The sequence below is a fragment of the Aptenodytes patagonicus genome, chromosome 2 (genome assembly GCF_965638725.1).
Source record: "Aptenodytes patagonicus chromosome 2, bAptPat1.pri.cur, whole genome shotgun sequence".
NCBI lineage: Eukaryota > Metazoa > Chordata > Aves > Sphenisciformes > Spheniscidae > Aptenodytes > Aptenodytes patagonicus.
The window spans coordinates 168,760,004-168,785,071 of NC_134950.1; the positions used below are offsets into that span (position 1 = coordinate 168,760,004).

The following is a 25,068-nucleotide window of genomic DNA, read 5'->3' on the forward strand; positions in this document are numbered from 1 at the left end:
TCTTTATGTAAGAGACCACATGCAACCCAGCATGCACTATGACAGCATTTGAAATCACTCTGATTTTGAAGCTATTTTTTAAAGAGAAGAATTGGGCTTATTTTTTAAATATTTTGGACACTGCCGCATGAAACACTAAAGATGCATACAAAAATGAAATGGATAATCTACCTTGTTTCTAATATACTCAGATATTTCAAAACTAGAAATGAAGACAACTGTTACAAAAAAGCCATTTATTAGATATATGTACATATATATACATGCAAAATTATTTTATACACATTTACACAGGTTCAATTTTTAATACAGTGCAAAAATGTCTAAAAAGGTACCAGCCCACCTTCTATAAACTTAACAGGTCTTTGGGAGGAAGAAAAAAACCCCAAAAACTCACAGAGAATGATCAGCTTCATAAAGTGACTAAGCACTGCAAATCTTTAAATTAATGAAGTTTATTCTTTGCCAATTTTCTTATGCTGAGCTGCTGGGTGAGGAAAAGAGTTTCCAAAAGACTCGTCTTGGAAACTGACAGAATTAAGGAGGTGCAATTCAAACTACATTAAACAGTTCAAAGTCGAACAAAAAGGGATGGATTCCTGTTTGGGGATTTGATTCAACACAGGCATAATCCTGCGTTATGAGTCAGATTTCATGTACTCAAACTGCAAGTCATTCTTTTTTATTAAATCTTAAAGCACTGAGATCAATGTAAACTATTCTATTCCTCTTGCTGTTTCACCAGAAGAAAAAGTTTAACTGTATAAATACCACACAGATACAGAAGCCATTCAAAATACTAACATTAAAAAAAAAAAAAAAAAATAGGTCTATGTGTGCTCTGCCTCACCCCTGAATCATAATCCAAACCTACAAAGTGCACAGATACTAACGCACATGTATTAACCCACATAGAATCCTTAATATGGTTTACACATATTACGAGGGAGGGCGGGGGGGAAGGTTGCAAAGGGATTAAGACTAACAGCAAACCAGAGCTTTGTTCATATAGTAGAAAAGGTCTAGTCGCATCCTCCATCTAATCCACAACAAGAAAAAAAAAAAAAAAATTTTACACGAAGGCAGAATTGAACCAAACTGGGTTTGTTTGATTTTACTGAAACATTTTCAGGAAAAAGAAAATACTAAACAAAAGCTGAATTTAATCTTTATCCACTCTAATTATGTTAATTGCACAAGCTACCTATATACCTTGTTCTACCGCTCTTATTGCAGAGCTGTTGCTAACAGCACCTGGCACAGGATTGTATTTGTTTTATGATAAAGCAAACAGTCAGATGCTCGGGAAGCATTAAGAACATTACAGTTTCTTCCAATCAGCTCAACGCAAAGATGAGGAATAAAAAGCAGATAATGGTACACTGGCCCCATGCCCCCATTGTGAATGCTCTGCATGCCTTAAGCTATAGCAGGCTAGCTTTATCCAAGCCTACGGAGAAACAGTAAAGCTCTTTTGGACTCTTTAGCCAGGTTGAGGCTAAAAGGGTAGGAGCAGGGAGTTGGGTCATATCGCTAAGGTGCTTTTCACAAAGCTTTGACTATCTCTAGTATGAAATGCTTCATCCTTTCCCCACAGGATGATTCCCCATGGTAACCCAGTGGGCTGATACCCAGCTTATGCTCCTGGAAAACACATCAGTCATCAGATCCAGTATCCTCAACAAAGCGTTAAGTTTCTACTATCAGATTTTTGGGGGTGTCCTTTTTTCAGATTTTTTTTTTTTTTAAAAACTTGTAATCCAAACTCCTGGCTTAGTTCCCTGCAGTCTCTAAGAGTACCTTACCAAATAAAACTGAGACTGAACAGCATGAAAACTTAAAGCTTGTCAGTACTAAAACCCCCACATCTGTGGGGTCATCTGGGTGTCTTAAGGACAATGGTTGAATTCTGGCTTCATTTCTCCACCTACACTCTGGCAGAAAACTGGGGTAATGACAGACAAACAATTTTAATCCGCTCCCTTATTAACAGAAGAGTATTCCCTTATGTCACACAGCTCTAGCTGTTTTCTTAACTGGCTGGCTAAAATATTCCTCTGTCATTCCTACTAGACTATTCATAGAATCATAGAATCATAGAATCATTGAGGTTGGAAAAGACCTCTAAGATCATCGAGTCCAACCGTCAACCCAACACCACCATGCCCACTAAACCATGTCCCTAAGCGCCTCATCTACACGTCTTTTAAATACCTCCAGGGATGGGGTTCCTCACAGTCAAAAGGATTTCATTGTGTTATTGTTACAGTAAGTGGGCTAACATGGGATGGAAGAGAAGCACCTACATTTTACTACCGGCAAAAGCTCTGGCACCAAGTATCTTGATGTCCTAGAAACTGTTCAGGTTGTAATGGGCTGCCTATCGATGCTGTTGTTGCAGTCAGCTGCATCACAGAAGTGCTTCCAAGGTACAGCACCACAGGTTTCTGGTCTAGTAGTCCACTGATACTCATGTTTGCATCATGAGATTTCAGGAAAATTCACTGAGATGCAAGAAAGTAATTTTGTTAAGTGTTTCTGCAAACTCAGGAAGACAACTCTGCATCACGTTAATCTCTTTGCAACCACTAGAGGTAGAGACTATGTGAGAGGAAAATAAATCTTTGGTGAGAGATGTCTGCTGGAAGAAATGGGGCGACAAGAAAACAGTTTCCTAAGAAAAAATAAAAGAAAATCTAGGACCATACTTCCACAATAACACACCTACAGTTCTCTACATCTTCTCAGTTTGAGTCTCTACAACCCTTCAAGGACAACTGCATCAAAATGCTATGCTTTTTTTTGTTTTTTTTTTTAAACAGACAGCCTAAATTATTCATATATGTTCTAAAATGCCCATACGCACCTCAATACATTACATATAAGAATACCCAGTGCAGCAGAGGTTAAGAATTTCAGCTCTTGAGTACTACATTCAAAAGTGCACACTCATAAATTCATCTTAGTGTAAGAACTCAACACCATTAACTAAAGGTGTTTTATGTAATAAAGAGAACCTGCTCTTGCCTTCCATTACTGGAAATGGCTTTCTACTCACCAGCTATACATTTTTTTAAAAAAGGTGAAGGAGTCAGTGGCCTGTCATAAGTAGGCTTGGAAGATTTATTATCCGTACAGACCAAGCAAACATGGAATTACCCTTATACTAAGTACGACCTTAACCAAGGAAATAAAGGCCACTTGAGCTGAAAGATCACTTATATTCACTTGGTTTATTTTATGCTGCCCTAAGCGTATTAGCAATTAACCAATGAGCACATACTTAACTACGATGCGCTGTTTAGCCAGGAGATATTTATAGCCTTTATGGTTTTTAGAAGAGCCACAGCCTTTTCCTTTCTGTCAAAACCTAGAAAAATTACCCTGAAGGTCATCCTAGCAATTTTTCCCACTGATATTGAATTTATCTAATTATGGCAAACAACTCCTTTACCTACATTTACCAAGAATCTTAATGCTTAACAAATTCTATAGACAAAAATGTTACCCACCACTTTATCTTCATTTTACTGCACAATTTTAATATTTTTGGAAGCACTGGCAGGGCAAGACATTGACCTGTCAAACTGTTACAAAGCCAGTAAGACAAATGGCAAAATGCTGTCTAGATGGTATTAGTCAAGCAGTAAAAGCCTGTTTATGGTAAGGAGAACCTCCGTCTGTTGATGACACCTGACAAAATCTACCATGCACAATTACCACATGCCATGTTAAAGACAGCTACATTCCCCACTGTATGTTTGACATGATTACAGTATCCTACTTTATTTCAAGTTGCTTTGAAATATCCTCCTTGCAATAACCATTGTCACAAATCTTTAAAATCACTCCAAGCTATTTTTGGCCAGTTTAATACAAAAAAAGTTGTAAAAATAGAGTAGCAAACCCAAAGTCTTTTTCATACTCCGCAGTCAGGCTGTTTCTCCATAAGTTGCCTTGTCAGTATCTGATAAGAAGAAAGAGATGCCACTCCTATGTGAAAGGCTATTTGCCAGAGGTTCCGTAATCCATACAAGTAAATGTTGCACAAACAGACAGAGAAGAAGAGTACAAACGTCTTCACCTTCCTTGCCGAGCTGTAGAAGAGGTACAAGTAACACTACAAAAGGATCAGAGAGACCGCGTTAGCATTAAACTGTGCACGTACAGACAAGAGACATAGCTGGGAATTGCTGGCATATCCATGCCACTCGGATGTGTCTGCCATTGCAGCGATCACTAAGAAGCTCAAAGCTTCCCTTCAACTCCTATGTTGAAAGGCCCTCCAAGAATAGCTGGAGTGGTGGCCTCAACCCAGACCCTACTGGGTGAGCACAGGTATCAAAAGAAGGCTGCCAGCACAACTGGCGTCCCTCCTGCCTGCCTCAGCCTGGATTAAAAGGAGTCCAAAAGCTGAGCCAGCTTTCAAAAACACCTACGATTTTCGCAAGACAAAGGCTCAGAAGCAGGAAAACAGCAAACCCAAATCTGCTTCTGCTGTATTTGTTCTTGGGATAAGTAAAGGACTGCATTCTCTAGACTTGGTTTGGTAGAAAGACCATCAATCCTGTTAACAGGTTTAGCTGGGGTTTTGGGCTCTTTTTCTTTTTAAATTCAAGAACAGGTGGAACCCATTTGCTAAGCATGTGTGAAGAGCAACAACCCTTACAGGAGAAAACTAAAAATCTACAAAGTGCTGGCAGAAGAGTTACTTTTTTAACTCAGGCAGTAACAGATCATGCTTTCTCACTTAAGGTCACAGTTTCCAACTGTGCTGATGACACAAGTAGAGATCAGCATGTAGAAAGCGCTTCACATTTGAGCTCAATTTATGCACAAGCATTTTGTGAAGATGACTGCTATAGATCAAAAGGATAAGAGAGAACTCTTCTTTATTTAGCTTCTCTAGCTTCAGGTACTAACTTGAAAAAAGCAGGACAGAGCCTTTCTTTGTGAAGAATGACTTGCATCAGGTATTTAGATCCAAATTAATACCTCCATCTTAAAGCTCTGCCATGAGCAGAGGTGTAAGGCGGCTGAAAGACACTAAATTGTATCTATTATGATACAATAAATAGCCTCTCTGCAAGTTTTAAATACCATAGATAGACAGAAGTCTTCAAATAGCGGTCCCAAACCATTAGCCAAATGCAACAGTACTAAGCAATGAATACTCTGTAGGCATTATGTTATTCCTTCTGTCAAGCAGTAACCCAACTACAGCAGCTTCCTGCGATGACATGCTAAAAACCAAAGACTTTGCAAACAACATACTGCCCTCAAGTTAAAGGTTGTGGACCACTGTTTTAGGCATTTAAGGAACCTTTCAAGAAGAACCCATTTGGACCATATAATATTTTCCCCATTCAAACTCCTCTGCATAAGGAGGTCAGAGAAAATAATCCATTAGGGGTGGGGGAAAAAATCTAAGGAAGTCAGGAACGACATTTGTCTCAAGAATTAAAAGTAATTTTTAATGTAAATTAGAACATTTTCAATACTGTTGCTATCCTACATTTGCTTAGTCTTTCAAGGTGGCTATGCTACAAAAGCCTGTCACTAAGTCTGCCACTGTCAGAAAGACATCGTGTCTAACCCTTTGGGAAACAAACCATCTTTGGGCTAGCACTTATTTATCACACTCAGCCCCATTTGGCATGTCAAAACATGAAAGCACTGAAAAAGCTTGTAACTGCAATTTGACAAGGGTCAAATTGTGCCTGCAACTGTATTTGTGCCACTTTACTGAAATACCTCAGTGGAATCACCTAGTTAGGTAACTGAAAACCAAACTGTTCCTCTGCTTAGCTGAAAGTTATTTTGTCTTGTATATTATAATATAAAAATAATCAGAAAGCAATTTTATTTACAGTTAACATACCTGAAAAACACAGGCGAGAAAAGGTAGGAAAAAAGATATCACATTTCCAATTCCTTCACGGTCCTCCTGTTTGGATTAAAAGAAGTGACAAACAACTACGTCAGCTACAGTTTTAGCAAGTACTGCTTGATATTTTAGAACACTATATTTCATCAGGTACCTCTCATCCTAGTTTATGTTGATTGACCGTAACAGTGTTAAACAGCAAGATCAATATCACTGAACAAGATACCAAGAACTGAGGTTTATGTGACAATTCCTGCTAAATAAAACTGTGCCACCATAAAATCAGGACACTTTTTTTTTTCTTTTTTAAAAGCTGTTTACAGTTTCACATTTGTTTAAAAAAATATTTACAGAAAAGCATCTAGAACAAAATACAAGAATGGGGGAAAAAAAAAATCCAGCCAGCCTGGCAAGACTAAAATATTTCTCCAAATTTTAACCTCCCTAGAAAAGAATGAAATGCAATGTGCTGCAATATGCAACAAAACACATGAGGTCTAGCAGGTGAGCAAACAATTGTACATTCCCTGGACAAACAAAACACTTCTTGTGGAAAGATGTATGCTCTACTAAGAAGCAGAACAGTCACCCTTAATCCAGTTACCCAAATAATGCTCTTCCTTTGACTCATTTACAGGTTTCAATTCAATCGGGGTTACCTGAAATGAATACTCTGCTAGGTGAACTCCTCGAATGAGATTCAAAGCTCCACACATGATGTTCAGAACAAGCGACAGAATCCCCAGGGGAGTCACACGCTGCATTCTGTAAGTAGGGACTTAAAGAAAAAACAAACAAACAAACAAACAAAAACACACCACAGACATTAATGAAAGGTAGCACTATTCCTTTGAATCTTTTAACTTAAAACGGCTCAAATCAGCTTATGCGGGTTTTAAACATTTTCAAAACCTTTCATGCTTGCTCCAGAGACGACCAATTATGAATAGTGTCCTGGTTTTGGCTGGGACAGAGTTAATTTTCTTCCTAGTAGCTGGTACAGTGCTGTGTTGTGGATTTAATATGAGAACAATGTTGATAACACGCCGATGTTTTAGTTGTTGCTGAGCAGTGCTTACACTAGCCAAGGACTTTTCAGCTTCCCATGCTCTACCGGCTGAGCAGGCTGGAGGTGCACAAGAAGCTGGGAGGGGGCACAGCCAGGACAGCTGACCCCAACTGGCCAGAGGGACATTCCATACCATGGGACGTCATGCTCAGTACAGAAACTGGGGAAAGCTGGCCGGGGGGGGCCGCTGCTCGGGGACTGGCTGGGCATTGGTCGGCGGGTGGTGAGCAATTGCACTGTGCATCACTTGCTTTGTATATTCTTTTATTATTATTATTGTTACTACTATTTTACTTTATTTTATTTCAGTTATTAAACTGTCTTTATCTCAACCCACGAGTTTTCTCACTTTTACTCTTCTGATTCTCTCCCCCGTCCCACCGGGGGCGGGGGGAGAGTGAGCGAGCAGCTCTGTGGTACTCAGTTGCCAGCTGAGGTTAAACCATGACAAATAGAAACACCTTTTTTTGTTGCATTACACTGTTCAGTTCTTCAGACATCTAGAAATCAGCAAGAGCTCTGGAGTACTTTTTAAACAGATTAAGCAACAGAATTTGTTCTTGAGCTATTTGACATTAATGTCTTCTTTTATGGTGCACACAGAAATTTTTCAACTGTTTATTTCAGCAGATCGGCATACTTACCATTCTTCACAGGTCACTAGAAAAGCTAGAGGCTTCAAGCACCCAAAGGTCTGAGAAAGAACTTAGATTTCTGACCCCCACAGAAGCAAGACAGCAAGTCATCTCTTCCTCAACTGGTAATTGAGGAAATTAAGTATTTCTTCCCACTGACAGTTTGAGGGTTCACTCTGCTATACAGCAATTTAGTTTCACCTTCATAGTTTCCATACAGCATTTGGTGCCCTCATCAAGCAGTTGCCAGAATACAGCGGTAGGAGCCAAGGACTTCGATGCTCTGCTGCTAGAATAGTTGTTGTAGGAGTTGTCAAGATGATACTACCCAGTCACAGAGGAGAAATGCCTGTCACAGAACTGCTGGTCTTACCTCTGGGCCTCTCAGACTGACAAAACACGGTCAAAACTGTGGCCTAGGAATTAAACTGGATGCTATAGTGTCTGGCCTTTGAACCACATTTTACTGTGCATTACAATTCCCTTTCTCCCAAACGGCCCACGTTTCACAGGTAGTGAATTACCTGGCTCTTTCCTTTCTCACCTCCTCCACTACCACTATTTACTCGAACACCTACACACCCAAATACCATTTCTTCAGGATGCTCTAACTGATACATACCTAATTAAGGTCAAAGCAATTATTATCAATTTGTATTTAACTTTGGAATCTGCCACTTCTAATTCAGGCTTTCGGCTGTCCAAAAGCTCACCGATTTTTTTTCCCTAGATATACTAGCTAGCTCAACAACAGACACCACGCCTAGATACCCACCTACATTTCTTGCCATACCCTCCCTGCCCTTGGATCATCACAAGTAGAACACTGTCAGCATAACAGTAAGAAGGATAATTTGCACCTCGGATACCAAATCCAGATCCTCTCCCGCACCAACATCCGTAAGATACAGGAGAGAATGAATGAGCCCTCAAGAAGTCTCCCCAGCTCTCAGGATCTTCTGCCTCCTGTCCAGATGTAGCCAGCTGCTGACTACTGTAGATAAACAATGCAACACAGCAGGGATTGTCTCCGGCTTCATTTCAGTGACCGATGAAACACCGTAACAGCTTAAATATTGCAGTACTGCATGGTTTAAGATAGGAACACACTTGTGTCTTCTCCTTCAAGACAGATTTTGATAGACGGATGTAAAAAAGTTTGGTGCCAAATTAATACAGGGATATAAAGTATCTTTTATAAGTGTCTATGTAATTAATTTGTCTGGCATGCACTCATACCTCCATAATTTCATCTCCAAAGCAGCTGCAAAAGGAACTGTATTAATTCCATTTGCTATATGTCACATTATGTAGCATTACTGTATGTTATTGTCATGCACATGTTCATGTAAATTAATGGTGCAAGTAACCCTATCATTCAAAGACAATTTTGCTTTTTTGCTATGCAGTGAAATTTAAGGTCCAAACAGCGCACTGAACAGGAGCTGTACCAGCATGTTTGTTCATTCACTGACCTGAATATTCAGTTTCCTATTATTTTTGATAAATTAAATCATGTTGCAGCTACGTATCTCTCTCTCTCTCTCATGGAAATTTCCTAATAAAGACTACTGTTTCTTCTTCCTCAGTTTCTAAGGTTTACTTCAGAGGCACACAGTGTCTCTCAAAGAAAAATTACCAGGCACAAGTATCATTCATTGTACAGGATCTTGCGAGCTATACACGTCAAGAGTTCCCAGTCCCCAGGGAAGAACAATGCAAGTCGCAATATATTGCTTCTGCAGCACGGAATATTCTGTAAAAGTTACTTTTTTGTAGTCCAGTACGATAAAAAGAATTGCTATCACAGATGCAGGGGAGATTACAATATCCAGTTGCTCAGGGTTCAGAGTCTGTGAAAACCGATCTTTAAATTGTTTGCTGTGGAGTTTTATTTCTGCTATATCATTCTGAGGTTTAATTCACAAACTGAAATTGCACAGAACAAGTGAGATGGGTTCTGCTAGGGAAAAATTATTACACTTCCTTGTGTGAATTAAATCTTATTTTTATAAACAGACTTTCATACTAGAATTGCTTACTACATTAAATAAGGGAACAAGAGAGTACAAGCACTCAGTCCAAGACAGCACAATTTTGCACAAGCACAATTAAATGCCAATTGGGTTTCAAACAGATTTGACTCTTCAAGTAGAAAAGTTGTGCACTTCAGAGTACAAAAACCATACAGAAGATGTTCTGGAGACTGTGGATTATCTAGCACCCAGGGAAGAAAAAAAAAAAATGTATCTGCAGGTTTGAACATGTACAGAACAATTCTGTGAAAACACCCTCACACAATGAAGAAATTGAAACTTCTGCCCATAAAAGGTTTTCTGAGCAGAGGCCTCTGGCTATTTAACCGGAGACTGACATGAATGCCTGTACCACGCTCCATTCTGTCTCTTCAAGGCATAGCACAACAAGGGTTTGACAATGAGTCACATACTCAAAGCTCCAGATAAAGACAGCACCAGGAGTGAAAAATGAAATCAGACTCAAAACATTTTAAAATAAAATACAAGCACACAAAAGACAGAGATGTGAGACATCTTCAAAAAACACCTTGAAAAGGACTCTGTGAAGGAGTGCGTGCCTACAAAAGACTAAGAACATTCATCAAGGGGAGCACAACGCTGCATAATTTAACAGCATGCTTGCTGGACGAATAGCACAAGTTGTTCTTCTACTTCATAGAGCCAGTTCTGATGTGAAAACTCCCCCTCTTCACAGAAAGCTACTTACACTTCACATTTCTTCTGTATACATACCCCACTGTCCTCCAGAGCTTTAACAGCTGTGCCCACATCGAAACACAAGGTGAGGCTTTTGCAACAACAGCTGAGGTTGTGTAGATGTTGATCAAGGATACAACGCTAGTGTCTTTCTAGCAAGAATTGGGCTGGGTTTAGTTAACAAAGGAAGGAACAAACAGAAGAAAGAATAAAAGAAAAAAGAAACAAAAAAACTTTTGTTCCTATATATACTAACAAGGACAAAACTGCCCTGACTTTTCAGACTCCTTTCACACTAAAATGAAGAGCCAAGGGATGTGATCACACAGATCAAAAGAAGGCAGGAACCAGCTACAGCCACGTAAGGAGGCTGATGTTTTGATAAATCCATTGATTGATCTATCTTCACTATAGAATGTAGACACAATTAAATTCTCCTCTCCTGCAACCATAACACTTCAACGTATGCTCAAGAAGTCTCCTGTATAGCAGAGCCGCAATATAAGTAACATTAATACGGGAACAAACACTATCCACACAGCTAAACTTAGAGCAGCAAAGTGGGATTCAGCTGGTAGGTAATGATGAGAGGAGAGAGATATAAGCCAGGAAAGCTGACTCCAGCTGAGGGAAACAGATGATCATAAACACGATCCTTAAAATAAAGGCAGAACAATCTGTAAGAGTATCTGGGTTAGACCAGACAGAACAGCCAGAAATACAAAGCCAGATGGAAAGTAAAAGAAAGCAATTAAGAATATGGGGGAACTGAAAATGTATTTCTGATCTGTGGACACAGACTAACTTGCAAATGTTTACTGGCACTGAAACTGTTCACACTAGTGCAAAGAATTTCTAAGCCCTGTCACGTCACGAAAATATTTAACCTTCAAGCACAGTTCTGAGGAGCGCTCACAAATCTGACTGGCAAATAAAATGTTTTCAATTCTGTTTTCAATTCCTCCTGGCCACCGCCCCTCTATATTTTAACTTAAAATACCTACGTCAAATTAAATTCCAGCTCATCCATCAGAAACAATAAGACTGAGCAACTGGAACTTAATTTTATTAGTGCTTCATAAGCCAAGAACAACAACAAAAAAAAAGAGGAAATACAAGCTCATAGCACTCCAGCTGCATTTAAACCGCCATGCTAATAGGATTAAAAGCATTTCATTTCATAGAGGAAGTAGGCAAGATTTTGACTATGCAACTGAAACACAAATAAGATACCAATTTTACAATAAATAGGTAGAGGTTAGTACTTCTAAAAGCAGGTAAAAGGTCAGTATTTGTTACAAAAAGGTCCCTTGTCAAGCCTCTATGTGTTGTTTATACAGATACATATATCCTCTTTCAGAATTTTAGTCAAATGCATTAAATTTTAAAGAATAAGGTAAAAGGACAAAGCAAAGAGGGGAGAACAACCCAAGACAGACAGTCTGGGAATGAGAGTTTTGCCCTCAGCTCATATTCTTCTCATCTTTTCTTTCAAGGCTGAAGCAACTCATTCAGACTGTAATAATGTATCTTCTATTAGAGTTTGCAACTAGCAATGAATTAGTTAAATTTTCTATGGCAAAAGAAGCTCAACAAACAACTACCTTAAAAGCAGGAGAATTTAACATGGAAAATGCTAAGTCCAGTTACAACCAATTGTCCATATAGAGAAGCTGATCTAAGGCTGGAAAAAAAAGACACTACCATGAGTCCTTACAGGCTCTGATGCATACCTGCTATAATCTAAAGACCATGTGTTGTTTACTATGAGAGAAAGGCAGTCTTTTTTTCTTGGGTTTCATACACATGAGATGTATATATTTCTCAGTGCAAAAGGAACCACTGCTGTTACATGTTTTTCTGTCGTTTGCAAAGTTAGGTTGAGGAAGCCTACTGTCACCTGTGCGTAGTAGTAACTTACCAACCTCCACATGAACGCCTGCATGCCCACCGTTAGTCATCCCATTCATCAGCTCTGTATCCTCTAGTTTCAGCTGAACCGGGGGCCGGAACTTCAGCTCCTCCTCAACCTTCTCCCAGTTGGCCTTCATTTGAGAGCCACTCGCACAGTTAAAATGGCATTTCACTTTCTGAATAATGTTATCTGAAACATTATAAAAACATGCTTCAATTAGCTCTGCAAAAGGTAAGTGCTTTAGGTAATTATTAATCAAACCATGGCATTCTTTTTTGATTGTTTTTCATTTCTTCCTTCATTTCTTTTCTTATTAGTTTTAGGTATAAAATTTCACCGCTGGTTAGGGAACAAAAATACCTCTCCTAGGTATTTTTTATCACTGGATACTTTAAATCTCAACATCCTGCCTGCCAGTGATCTGAAAACAAGCTTTCATATTCCGGAGTAGGTGTCAACACATATCTTAAACTACCCATGAACTACCATGAGAAGCAATTCCACATGTGTTTTAACAATGTCAAGGATTAGTTTTTTTCCAGCACAGAGATAAATTAATTCAACCTATATTTGAGTCATGAAGCAACTCCGGCAGAGGCAATTCCATAGTGATTCCACCAACGTCCAAGCCACACATCTACGTACAGATCACCCTGCTTCATCTCTCACACTTTAAATTTAATACCATTTGCAAGCAAATCCCTTTCCACAAATGTGGCTGCTGGCTTGACAGGAGTTGCACTGAGACCAAGTGGAGAATTTGTCCAAGTACGAATTGCTCACACCTCCAGAGCTGAAGTACCTCACTGTGGATACTACTACTTCCTATTTAATTGTGCCAAGATACTGGCAAATTCAAGCTATTTCAAATGCTTAGGGAAATAAAATGCAGAAACATTTACTTTGCTAAGATATCCTATAAGTAAAATCCGTATCTGCAAGATACTGCTACACTAGAAGACTCACATAGGTTGACCACAGCTACTACTGGATATGATACATACGTAATAGCTTAAGCATAAGTTTTGAGACCAGAGGAGGACTTTATGTTGTGCTATAATACACAGTACCATAAGCGCTCTTTCATGAAAAATCCTGTATTTTACCTTAAGTCAGCCTGCTAGAATTACCTGTAACTACCAGGCAAAAGGCTAAGATCTTATGCATCAAGTGCATCTTAGATCCACACACAGGAAGAAAAAAAAAAAAACAACACAAAACCACACAGCAATATTGGGCAGACTCAGTAACAAAACACAGTATAATAATAAAAATGAAAAAAAAACCCTGCATTTTTTTTCTGTATAAAGAGCCTTATGCAATTAAAAGAGGCTAGAAATTCCCAAATTCCTACTCAAGTTAAAAAAAGGAGTAATTTGGATCTCAGCATAAAATTACATCATGCCTGGAACGTGCCCTGCAGGGAATCCAACCAAAATACAAGATCATAGAATGGTTTGGGTTGGGACTTTTCAAGGTCATCTAGTCCAACCCCCCTGCCCTGGGCAGCGACACCTTCAACTAGAGCAGGTTGCTCAGAGCCCCGTCCAACCTGACCTGGAATGTTTCCAGGCATGGGGCAGCCACCACCTCTCTGGGCAACCTGGGCCAGTGCTTCACCACCCTCAGCGTAAACAATTTCTTCCTTATATCTAGTCTAAATCTACCCCACTTTAGTTTAAAGCCATTCCCCCTTGTCCTGTCACAACAGACCCTGCCAAAAAGTCTGCCGCCATCTCTTTTATAAGCCCCCTGTAAGTACTGATAGGCTGCAATAAGGTCTCCCCAAAGCCTTCTCTTCTCTAGGCTGAACAACCCCAACTCTCCCAGCCTTTCTTCACAGGAGAGGTGTTCCATCCCCCTCATCATTTTTGTGACCCTCCTCTGGACCCGCTCCAACAGGTCCGTGTCTTTCTTATGCTGAGGGCTCCAGAGCTGGACGCAGCACTCCAGGTGGGGTCTCACCAGAGCAGAGCAGAGGGGCAGAATCCCCTCCCTCGCCCTGCTGGCCACGCTGCTTTGGATGCAGCCCAGGAGACGATTGGCCTTTTGGGCTGCAAGCGCACATTGCTGGCTCATGCCCAGCTTTTCATCCACCAGTACCCCCAAGTCCTTCTCGGCAGGGCTGCTCTCCATCCCTTCATCCCCCAGCCTGTATTGATACCGGGGCTTGCCCCAATCCAGGTGCAGGACCTTGCACTTGGCCTTGTTGAACCTCATGAGGTTCACAGGGGCCCACTTCTCCAGCTTGTCCAGGTCCCTCTGGATGGCATCCCGTCCCTCTGGCATGTCAACTGCCCCACTCAGCTTGGTGTCATCTGGAAGATGGCTGTATAATATGCTTTGCTTGTGGATTTCTCAATCTTTTAAGCACGAGCTTAACACTATTACTGAAATCCGGATAGAAGTGTGCTAACCCACTGCAATATCTTATCCTTTCCCAGAAGAGAGTTTCTCACTGCAAAGGAATTGTATTTTTCAAAGCTGTGAGGTTCAGTAGAGCAGCTGCTACTCGGCAAGAAAAGCATTTATATCAGGTTAAAAAAGAAACACTAGGCATGGTTATGAAGTATTATGTGAATCTAAGCCATGCCAGAAGTAAAGCTGCCCATAATAATCTATTCTGTCTCCCTTTCTTCCTGTACCCATCTGTCTCCACTTGTCAGATTTTTTTTAATTAAGTTAGAAAGTGTTTGAGATGTGGATTTCTTTTTCTTCTGTGCTTGTTTATTAATCACCACAACATTTTGTTCATCTATTACAGGGGCTCTCAGGAGCTGTAAAACCAATAATCTAATAGTTTAATGCAGTTACAAGATCTCCCCCTCCTCCTACACATGCATGCAAAGGCACACAGACAGATAAATTTTTATGATCAGGCTTTGGCCAGGAGACATTATTTAACATCATAAAAGTAGCAGACAAAGAATTCTTACTATTAGAGAACAAAGTTACAAACCAAATTCAAGAAAAGCATATGGTCTGGAAGCTAAACCGATGCTTGTTGTATCGTAGGAAGCAGCAAATTCCCACTGAAGCTCTTCCAGGAAGCAAAACGCCATGATGGTTGAGTAACTGCTGGAACAGATTGCCATGCAGGCAATATCCCCAGAAGAAAGGAAACTGAAATAGGAAAAAAAAAAAGTAACATCAACATAAAAAGGTAGAAGAGTCATGCTGAACATGAGAAGTAGACTGTGCTTTCTGTCAAAACAAAATGCACAGACTGCGCTGAGAGAGCAGACTGCAAAATATATTGTTCGCACTGCTGCAATAGTCTTGCAGCCCCTGTAGGTCTAACACTTGTTCTTAACTCATTCAGTATGCCTTAGCACGCTAAAGATCACAATACAGATTTTATTAAATTGCTACATCAGTAAAAATTGAGAATGGTATTTTCTCAGGCTGGCTTTAGTTCACGTTAATAAGAAAAGAGACGGCCAGAAAACATCACAGGCAAGAAGATTTTGAAAGAAAACACAGTGGATTTCCACAAACAAAAGTAAAAACAAGCAAGCTTGTTCACAGAAAGCAAGCAGATGTATTCCTTGCTCCCCTTGAATATGACAACTTCATATTAACAGCAAGAGATATTTGTTAACTTGCACAAACCAAGATATTCAAACACTGTTACTACTAAGTCATCTGTAACAAATAAAGATGAGTTTGTATCAGAAACAGCACAATAAAAATTCTACTCCAAAAGGGGTCCCTCTAACACTGAAGACATATTTATGCAGAAGTTTCCACTTACAGATAGCCCAAAAACCTTCTAGGAAACTTAACAGGGGGATACATCTGACCAAAATGTAGGCATGTACTTCAGGATGAAATAAGTCACTCTCGTCTAGGCTTCATTAAATAAGATGGGAGTCAGGGCACCTAGTTCAGATGTCAGCTCTCGTAACGTAGATAGCTAAACTTCCACAATCCCCACCATAATTACGGATTTGTAATTATCTCTGAAAAAAGGCTGAGGAAATCCTCCCTTATAGCTTAGCCATTTGCTAGTAATATTTCAGTATAAAACAAAGGTTTGAAGGTGAACAATTACTCTCTGTATTTTCTCTCTTCTCTACTATTTATATATTTCATCCCTCTCATACAGAAATACTTATGGTTTCTATTTTATCACATTTTTATTTATTCATTGTACTATGTGCTTGGCATTTATGGCTTTGATTAGCTCCGTTACAGCCTAGTTACACTGGGTACGTTCCCTAAATTCCTTTTGTCCCCAGCTCACGGCTGAGGATCAACACCATGCCTGCGTAAAACTACCTTTTCCCAGCTGTCAATAATTTATAGCCTTTTTGCCACCTATCTGTTTGCACTCTTCTCATTTCAGAGCCAGATGCATAGCTACTTCTGTAGAGGCTACAGAAGATTAAAAGCAGTAGAACATGTTAGCATTAAAGGGCACAAGTTCGCTTTGAGGGGAAAGGAATTAAAATGCTAATCTCTGCTTTTCCAATTGATTCAGTGTAAGTTCATTTATCTTCTTTCTCTAATCACTACCCCAAAAAGGGATATTTAGTTTTAGCTCAGGGTCACTTTAAAGTTTTCTCACATTTGCCAACCAGAAATGTGAGCACAAGCTAAAACTCATTTTTAGAACTAAACTAAAATCAATAGTAAATGAAAATTTTCATCTCCGAATGAAATCTTAATTTCTCAAAATAAAGGCTAGCAGATCCTTCTCCCAATAAATAAAAGCAAATATTTATAATTTCTCCATACTGACTACTGTCAGTATGCTTCAGGCCTCCTCAAGACACACCCATCAGCCAGAGCCTCTAGAGACTTGAACCCTGATGGTATTCAGAAAATGGAGTGGGCAGCACGTAGAAGGGAGTCGGGGCAGGTCTGTGCAAGCCAGAATCAGAGCTGTAGGAGCCTGAGAGAAGGCATCAGCAAGACTTGACAGTCACTGAAGAAAAGGGTTTGGGGTTTAGACTAAACTAAGTTATTCCTAGACACTAGGATGCCATCGTAGAAGGTATTTGTAGAAGTCCAAGATACTCCCATTGCTAATAGTAACAAGTACTGCCCATTGAGCAGAAAGCATTTGCTACAAAAAATTACAACTAAAATAAGCAATTCTTAACCTATGCTCACTAAACTGAGTAGGAGCTGTGTGGCTGTGGTGCTGAGAAATAAGGTTTCAAAATACTGCTTGGAGGTTACAATCTAGACATGCATGGTGGGATTTCAGATTGGAGTCAGGCACTATAGAATATACCTAATCCTTAAAGTTCAACTAATCCCCAGGACAACCATTTCAAAAATTAAAGTAAAAAAACCAAACAAACAAAAGCAGGGACTTACTGTATGCTAAGGTCACGTCCTTTTGCCGTGCCTCGACTTGGATACTGTGCCAGAATTGAGGATAACGCCTTTAATCTCTTTCTGCATTCCAGAAAGTCCTGGTTGAAATGAAAATCTGTGGAGGCTGAGAGGGGAAGTCCATCCCTCACCCGCACCACACAGGCAAATAAGATCATGGACATTCTCCACTGGAGTACTCATGAGGACAACCTGAAAATGAAATATTCAATTAGGTTAATGGCACGTTAATGGAAGTGATATTAGTTACTTACAAACCAATATGCTAGCCAGAAATAGGTCAAGGTGAGAGTTTATTCGCCACTGCTACTGAACGGTACCTCTCGTAACACCACTGCCATTGAAAGGCAACCAAACTGTTCTCAAAGGTCACAGCTGTGTCCGTTTTTTGCCTCGTTCAGACAAGAAGGTGAGGCAGGGGATTTGACAGGGGAATTATCTACCTGAAAAACATCACCATTTTCCCTCCTTCTGCTTTACCTCATGCATCAGAAATGCTGAGTAAAGTTCTTAAAGGTATTTACGGAAACTGGCTAACTCCCACTGACACGCTGCATCTTCACTAGTGTTGCAAATAGCTGCATTAGCGTTGCAGTTGTCCGATTTTCTAGTATAACACACAAATACAAAAATAAATTTTAGGCTACAGCCTGTCAGGCTCTTTTTACAGAATCAACTAGGACTAAATATAGAATAAAAGTTGCCCTCTCTTGACTTCTTACTCTTTTAACAGGTCACAATCTCCCATGAAAAGTTATTATTGGGATTTACCTGGTACGTTCAGAACACACACGAGATCTGTCCTTCAGACATACCATGAGTATTCAGTGCAAGACATTAGAAGACTGACGCAGCAGCTCACATAATCTCTGAAAGATAACCATCATGAACATTTTAGAAAACTAACTAATGACCTGTACGTATATATATATATTTATAATGTAAAATCTCCCATGCAATAGGTAAACATAACCTAGAAAGTATTCTGCCTAAAGGAAAAAACCTCATTTTTTTTATCTGATATACCAATTCCTAAATGCATTCAAAGACACTATGAAATGATATGCAAAATATTTCTGATGCCCCAATCACTGTCTTTAAGTTATCCTAGCTTCCTGTAAAAAAGCAGCTCTAAATCAGCAGACTTTAAGTGATTATCACAAACAAGTCAAGGAAAAAAAAAAGAGAAAAAAAAAGGCATTTACTCTGCTTCGGGCAAACTACATAAATGAAGCGTTAGGAAAAAAAATAAAGAAAAAAATCACATTGTGAAGTCAAACTTTTGATAAAGGGAATGACTGCTTTAAGCAGCCCTGTATCAAACAATTAATTACAATGCTCAAAGTTTCCTTGAAATATGTCTCATCATCAGGTGTTTTTCTTGTCTAGGAAGGTAAGAGAGCAAAGCCTCTTCTAGTTCAAGCACTCAAACTCTCTTGCCTGTAGAGCTGCTCTAGTGTCTAATGAGGGTTGAGTTCTTACCACAAGTGGCACTAAGAGAGTCTCATTTCTGCTCCACAGGAATCACTTCCACATAACTTGTAGGAACTATCCCTTTGTCAAAGGTGGCTGCAATTTGTCAGCATGTTAAAGCAACTAACAATTGTCAGAGGAATTGACGGAAAGCATAATTGCACATAACTTCTTTCCTTAGAAAAGGAAATTAAAACTACAGAAGATTACACATCACTTGAAAAGTGTTATTTTGAACTTTTAAAACGGAGATTAAAGAAGAATTAGATGTTAATTTTTTTTCCACTATCCCTCTCACAGTTCTTCTCCTGTAGTCATTTGAGTTGTAAACTCAAACTAAGCTCAATGAACTTAATTTCAGCATGCATGAAAAAGCATTTCAACAATAGTCAAGATTATAATTTGGGTGAGGAACTGGTTAGATGATCGCATCCAGAGGGTAGTGGTCAACGGCTCAATTTCCAGATGGAGATTGGTGATGAGTGGCGTCCCGCAGGGGTCCATATTGGGACCGGTACTGTTTAATATCTTCATCAATGCCGTAGACAGTGGGATCGAGTGCACCCTCAGCAAGTTTGCAGATGACACCAAGCTGAGTGGTGCGGTCAACACACCAGAAGGACGGGATGCCATCCAGAGGGACCTGGACAAGCTGGAGAAGTGGGCCCCTGTGAACCTCATGAGGTTCAACAAGGCCAAGTGCAAGGTCCTGGCACCTGGGTCGGGGCAACCCCCGGGATCAATACAGGCTGGGGGATGAAGGGATTGAGAGCAGCCCTGCCCAGAAGGACTTGGGGGTACCTGTGGGTGAAAAGCTGGACATGAGCCAGCAATGGGCGCTCGCAGCCCAGAAGGCCAATCGTCTCCTGGGCTGCATCCAAAGCAGCGTGGCCAGCAGGTCAAGGGAGGGGATTCTGCCCCTCTGCTCTGCTCTGGTGAGACCCCACCTGCAGTACTGTGTCCAGCTCTGGAGCCCTCAGCATAAGAAAGACATGGACCTGTTGGAGCGGGTCCATGGGGATGGAACACCTCTCCTGTGAAGAAAGGCTGAGAGAGTTGGGGTTGTTCAGCCTAGAGAAGAGAAGGCTTTGGGGAGACCTTATTGCAGCCTATCAGTACTTACAGGGGGCTTATGAAAAAGATGGGGGCAAACTTTTTGGCAGGGCCTGTTGCGACAGGACAAGGGGGAATGGCTTTAAACTAAAGGGGGGTAGATTTAGACTAGATATAAGGAAGAAATTGTTTACGCTGAGGGTGGTGAAGCACTGGCAGAGGTTGCCCAGAGAGGTGGTGGATGCCCCATGCCTGGAAACATTCCAGGTCAGGTTGGACGGGGCTCTGAGCAACCTGATCTAGTTGAAGATGTCCCTGCCCACGGCAGGGGGGTTGGACTAGATGACCTTTAGAGGTCCCTTCCAACCCAAACTATTCTAGGATTCTATGATTACATGTCAACTTGAAACATCACATCAATCTTCAATGTGTTGTGCTAGCAGCCATGAAAGAAACAGTGCAGAAAGCTGCTTAAACTTTAACATAAAAGTGAAATGAAAACAAAAAAGAAAAATGCCAACTCAGAAAGATTAACTTCAACAAAGTCAACTTTTAAGTACGGTTGCTCAGAACCGCAGTTTTATGGTCAATGGTTGGTAATGCTGATGAAGTATAACTCCAAAATATCCCACTTGGCAAACACCACAGAGGTAATACATTGAACACTCCCATTTACCTTTCAGAAAGAGCCAGAAGATGACCACGAAAATGGAAAGACACCAAACTTAGAAACCAAAGACATTTTCTAAAATGTATCTAGCCTATGAAATTATTCAACTCACTATGCCACTAACAGCAAGAGTTTAAGATTAAAATATATATATTTTCATCACTAGGGATAACATCACCTATAGTTTACCAACTGCACATATAAAGGTATACAACTTTCCAAGACATACAAAGCGTCATGCTTCAGGGCATAAGGCTTTCACTAAATATCAGCTGCCCATCAGAGGGATTCTCTGTTCTCCTGTGAAAGATCTGGTATCAGTCACCATCAGGCAGATTTCCAAATTAAATGGCAGACTTCACTGGAGAAATGAGTCAATGCTCCTTCCTCAGAGAATACACCTGCCGTAACGTACTATCAGACTATCGCCGCTGTATTCATCCAAAAGGCTTGATTTATTTTTTTTTAAAGTCTACCTGCCTGTGAATTTTTAGTTTTGCTGCTTAAGGAAATGAGGCTCATACAACCAAGCTGTACGTGCAAGCGGGATAGATATCTTACGTGCCTTTTGGTTTTGGGAAAATAGGCAAATGTGTATAAAAGAAAGGTACATCCCCAACAGAGAGAAAGGCTGATGCAGTGACTTTAATCTCAACAGAGAGCAGGTGAGCACAACCTCAGGGCAAAACAACTGGAAATGCGTTCACTGGTTCTGCTTCTTATAGAGCTCCCATTTCCACGGTCTAAAGGAATGTTTGCGTACATAACACCCTACTCTCCAAAAGAGCAAAAAGGTGTGAGATTTGAGAACAGTACCTGTAGAGACTTCTGAGGAGTTAAAAAAAAAAAAAAAATATATATATATACACAAGTTTTTCGTAGTTCAGGGGTTTATTTCAAATGTAGCACAGGCTTAGCTAAAAGAGGCGAGAGCCTCAGAAGAGGGCAAAGCCTAAAAATAAATTCATGCAACCTGTTCACCTGTCTTCTGTATAACTCCTATCACCAACCACCTATCACTCAAACTCATCTAGCCACCTCCTTTCCTTTTCCACGTTCCCCCAGCCCACCCACTCTGGCACCGCACCTCAATGAGGCTTCAGGTTTTCTTCTTCCTTTTTCACAAGCCTCCCGTTACTTGCACATCCGAAGGTGTTTTGTGCCTGTGGCAACTAACAGTTACTATGTCACCTCCCTCAAAAGTTTAGTTACTTGCAAGCCAATTTTGCCACGTCACCTGTAAGTGAACACATACTATCACAACTTACTGGACTGATCAAGGTGTGCACATAACCAAGTGAATCTACGATCTTACTATTTCAGATCGACCCACCCTTTCCTCCTCCAGTCTCTTTCTATCTGCACATGATTAGCAGCCCAAAGTATCTGCAACTGACTTTACGTGGCAGGCCTTTGAACTCAGGTCCCGAACTTTGACAATGTACTTGTGTCTTTTGATTGTGCAGATATCAAATCTTGCAGTATTCAGAGTTAATGACATCATGTCAGCCCAGCTATTTTATTGGCACAAAGCAGGCAAAACCTTGAGAAATATTTTAAGCAATTGTTTCAGAAGAGCAAGTTATGACGTATGACTGAAGTAAACAAAGCTTGTTTTTTCATTATTTGAAGCACCTGTACATCTAACAACACTTCAGAAGAAAGCTGTTTAGTGTAAGACTCACGTGAACAGCACATATTTACCAGTCTTATAACAAACAAGACTCTTCAGGGTATTCCCACAGTAGGCATCTAAGAAGTTATCTGAAGTGCAGCTCCTCCATCCCTCGCTTCCTAAGCAGTGGCCAACTCTCTCCAGTGACTACGCAGGGATTATTAAGCAGCCTTAATCAGACCTCTCACACTTTACTACACTGTTATGCAAGCTCCTCCAAATATGAAGATTAGACCCAATGCACAAGCGCCACACTTCTCCAAATGCTAGACAAACCCCTACCTTATTGTCTGCACTTAGAAAACAATCTACTCAAAAGGCTATGAAATCAAATGCAAACCAGTACAAGTCCATGGAGGGAATTATTTTAAAAATACTGCTCTTCAAGAAATTATTTTATCTAACCATCAAAAGCAGAAGTTTCCTTCTAAGAGTGGCATAACACTAATAAGGAATGTCTTGTTACCGGGATCTCTCTCAAGCATTCGTCTTCTCTCCCTGTTCACAGTCACATTTCCCTTCTTTCCAGTGCTGGCACATGGGACAGTTTCAAACCCAACTACATCCAACTATTTTGTCAAGTTCTGATCTTCCTACTGAAGGAACGGCAGAAAACTTTAGTGAATGTTACCATAGTCCAGGAGGCTCCTGAAGCAGACTGTGAGTTTTCTGGACACGTGACAGCTTGATACATGATCGTAACCATTGCACCTAATGCATCTTTCCTCAGGCGGGTAAGCTTCAGAGGGAGTCACAGACAGATACAGGTGGGATGCCAGAATATGAAAGAGATTCAGGTTGACTCGATCAAACACAAAACATTTAATAGAGCTGCAGGTCAAGTGATGGTTTCAGTCTCAACCAACAAGAAGAGAAAAGGAATTGAGACATGGTTTAAGAGGGTGAATTACTACTTCTCTGCAGGATCACAAGGTGGATTTTATCCTCTTCTCACATATATGAAAAGGGAAATCTGAAATGCTGTTAAATTTCTCATCTTCTAAGATTGCAGTAACTGTATCCACCTGCTTCTTCCCAACTGCTCTCCCTCCCTCAATGCTCACAGCAGTGCTGACCAAGCTACTGATATCACAGACCTACAGTGCAGCAAGAGCTGCCCTCCAGGTTTAGCAGTGAATAAAAACAATTTGAAAGCATGATGCTATCTCAACTTTTAAAACAGGATTTGCGGATATCAAGAGCTTATAGGCTCCTATAAACCCTACAAGCTTTATTCTTATTCCCCAAAGGGAAGCATGTAGAAAACCCTTACCATCACAAATCTCCTGTCTATACACACCCCTATGAACTACCACAAGCAACGCATGTTACACAAAACTCAAACCCCAACATTCAGCTCCCCCGTCAACCACACTGCCTCAACGGACGGTCCTCCTAACCCTTGCCCAAACCACAGCGCAACAACTCTGTAAGGCTCTGAAGATCTCCCCCTACATTAATCTCTCAGAAGCATCAGCCACCTTATCTGCTCCCAAATACGCACCCACCCCCACCAACCTGTACCCTGAAGCCTCCTAAAGCCCACCAGCTCATCTCCATACCCTCACCAGATCACATAACTGAGGACCATTCCCATATCCGTCCTGTTACACTCATCACATTATACATACCTAAACTCTATTCACCCCTCTTCTCCCCCACATTAAGAGTCCCAAAACCTCCAAAAGCACCCCTTCCCCACACTCTTCAATAAACCCAGACACTTGAAAGCCACCCCCCTCATCAGGGCACTCTTTTGTACTGACAAGTCTCCCTATACACCCCTCAAGCACCCCAGACACCCCCAAATCTTACTCCCATTCCACAGCTCCCAAACCCTCACATTATCCCAGCTCACCTCAAGACATCCCCAGCCCGACCCAAGCCCTCCTCAGAGTCCCAAGCCTCCTACACCCCTCAAGCACTCCAAGGAACCCCCAAATCCTACATCCATACGACAGGATCCCCACCCCAACACGTCACCCCGGCGCACCCACGTCCCCCAACTCCCCCCATCGCCTCCCCACACCCCCCTCAAGCACCCCTCCCTGCCAGAGGACCCCACGCCCCCACATTACCCCCGCTCACCCCAGGCCCCCCCGGCCCACCCCTCACCCTACACTCCTCAAGCAAAACACACACACCACCACCCCCCCTCGGAGCGGCGCGGCACGACGCGGGCCCGCCCCCCCCCGTTCCCGGGGACCCAGAAGGGGACAGAGGAGGAGGAGGAGGAGGAGAAGGAGAAGAGGCCCACCCCCGGGACCCCTCCGCCGCTCACCTTCCCCCGCCCCTCGCCGCGGCCCCGGGCCTCTCCCACCGCACGGCGACGGCGGCGGCGGCGACGGTACAACACGCCCCGCCCCGCCCCCTTCCGCCCACAAAGACGGCGGGTGGAGTGTCCGCGGCGCGGGGCACGCCGGGACGGGGGAGGCCGGGGATGGAGGGTGCGAAGGCCGCCCAGGAGCCCCGGCCCCGTTACGCACCCCCCCGGGCGGGGGGACACGGCACGGGGGTGGCGGCGCCACGGGGGACGCCGCGGTCAAGCCCCGGAGGCAGCGGTGGGCCGGGCTTGGGCCTCGGCTGCCGGGGGTGGCTAGAGCCAAGCCG

General features: G+C 41.6%; 1 protein-coding gene across 3 annotated transcripts; it reads right to left on the bottom strand.

Moving 5' to 3' along the window:
* Positions 1-227: 227 nt before the first annotated feature.
* SEC22C (SEC22 homolog C, vesicle trafficking protein) lies at positions 228-24,789 on the bottom strand. 3 transcript variants are annotated; one of them, XM_076332038.1, is made up of 8 exons: positions 24,740-24,789; positions 18,359-18,456; positions 17,570-17,779; positions 15,201-15,364; positions 12,248-12,430; positions 6,547-6,665; positions 5,882-5,947; positions 228-4,097 (listed from the first exon to the last, which is right to left on the bottom strand). In XM_076332038.1, the coding sequence occupies exons 3-8, from the start codon at positions 17,749-17,751 to the stop codon at positions 3,933-3,935; spliced, it is 879 nt and encodes a 292-aa protein (XP_076188153.1). In that variant the 5' UTR covers positions 17,752-17,779; positions 18,359-18,456; positions 24,740-24,789; the 3' UTR covers positions 228-3,932. The 3 variants fall into 3 exon arrangements, with proteins under 3 accessions (XP_076188153.1, XP_076188151.1, XP_076188152.1); XM_076332036.1 differs by having other exon boundaries at positions 228-4,120; XM_076332037.1 differs by lacking the exon at positions 18,359-18,456 and having other exon boundaries at positions 228-4,120; positions 24,740-24,767.
* Positions 24,790-25,068: the final 279 nt, after the last annotated feature.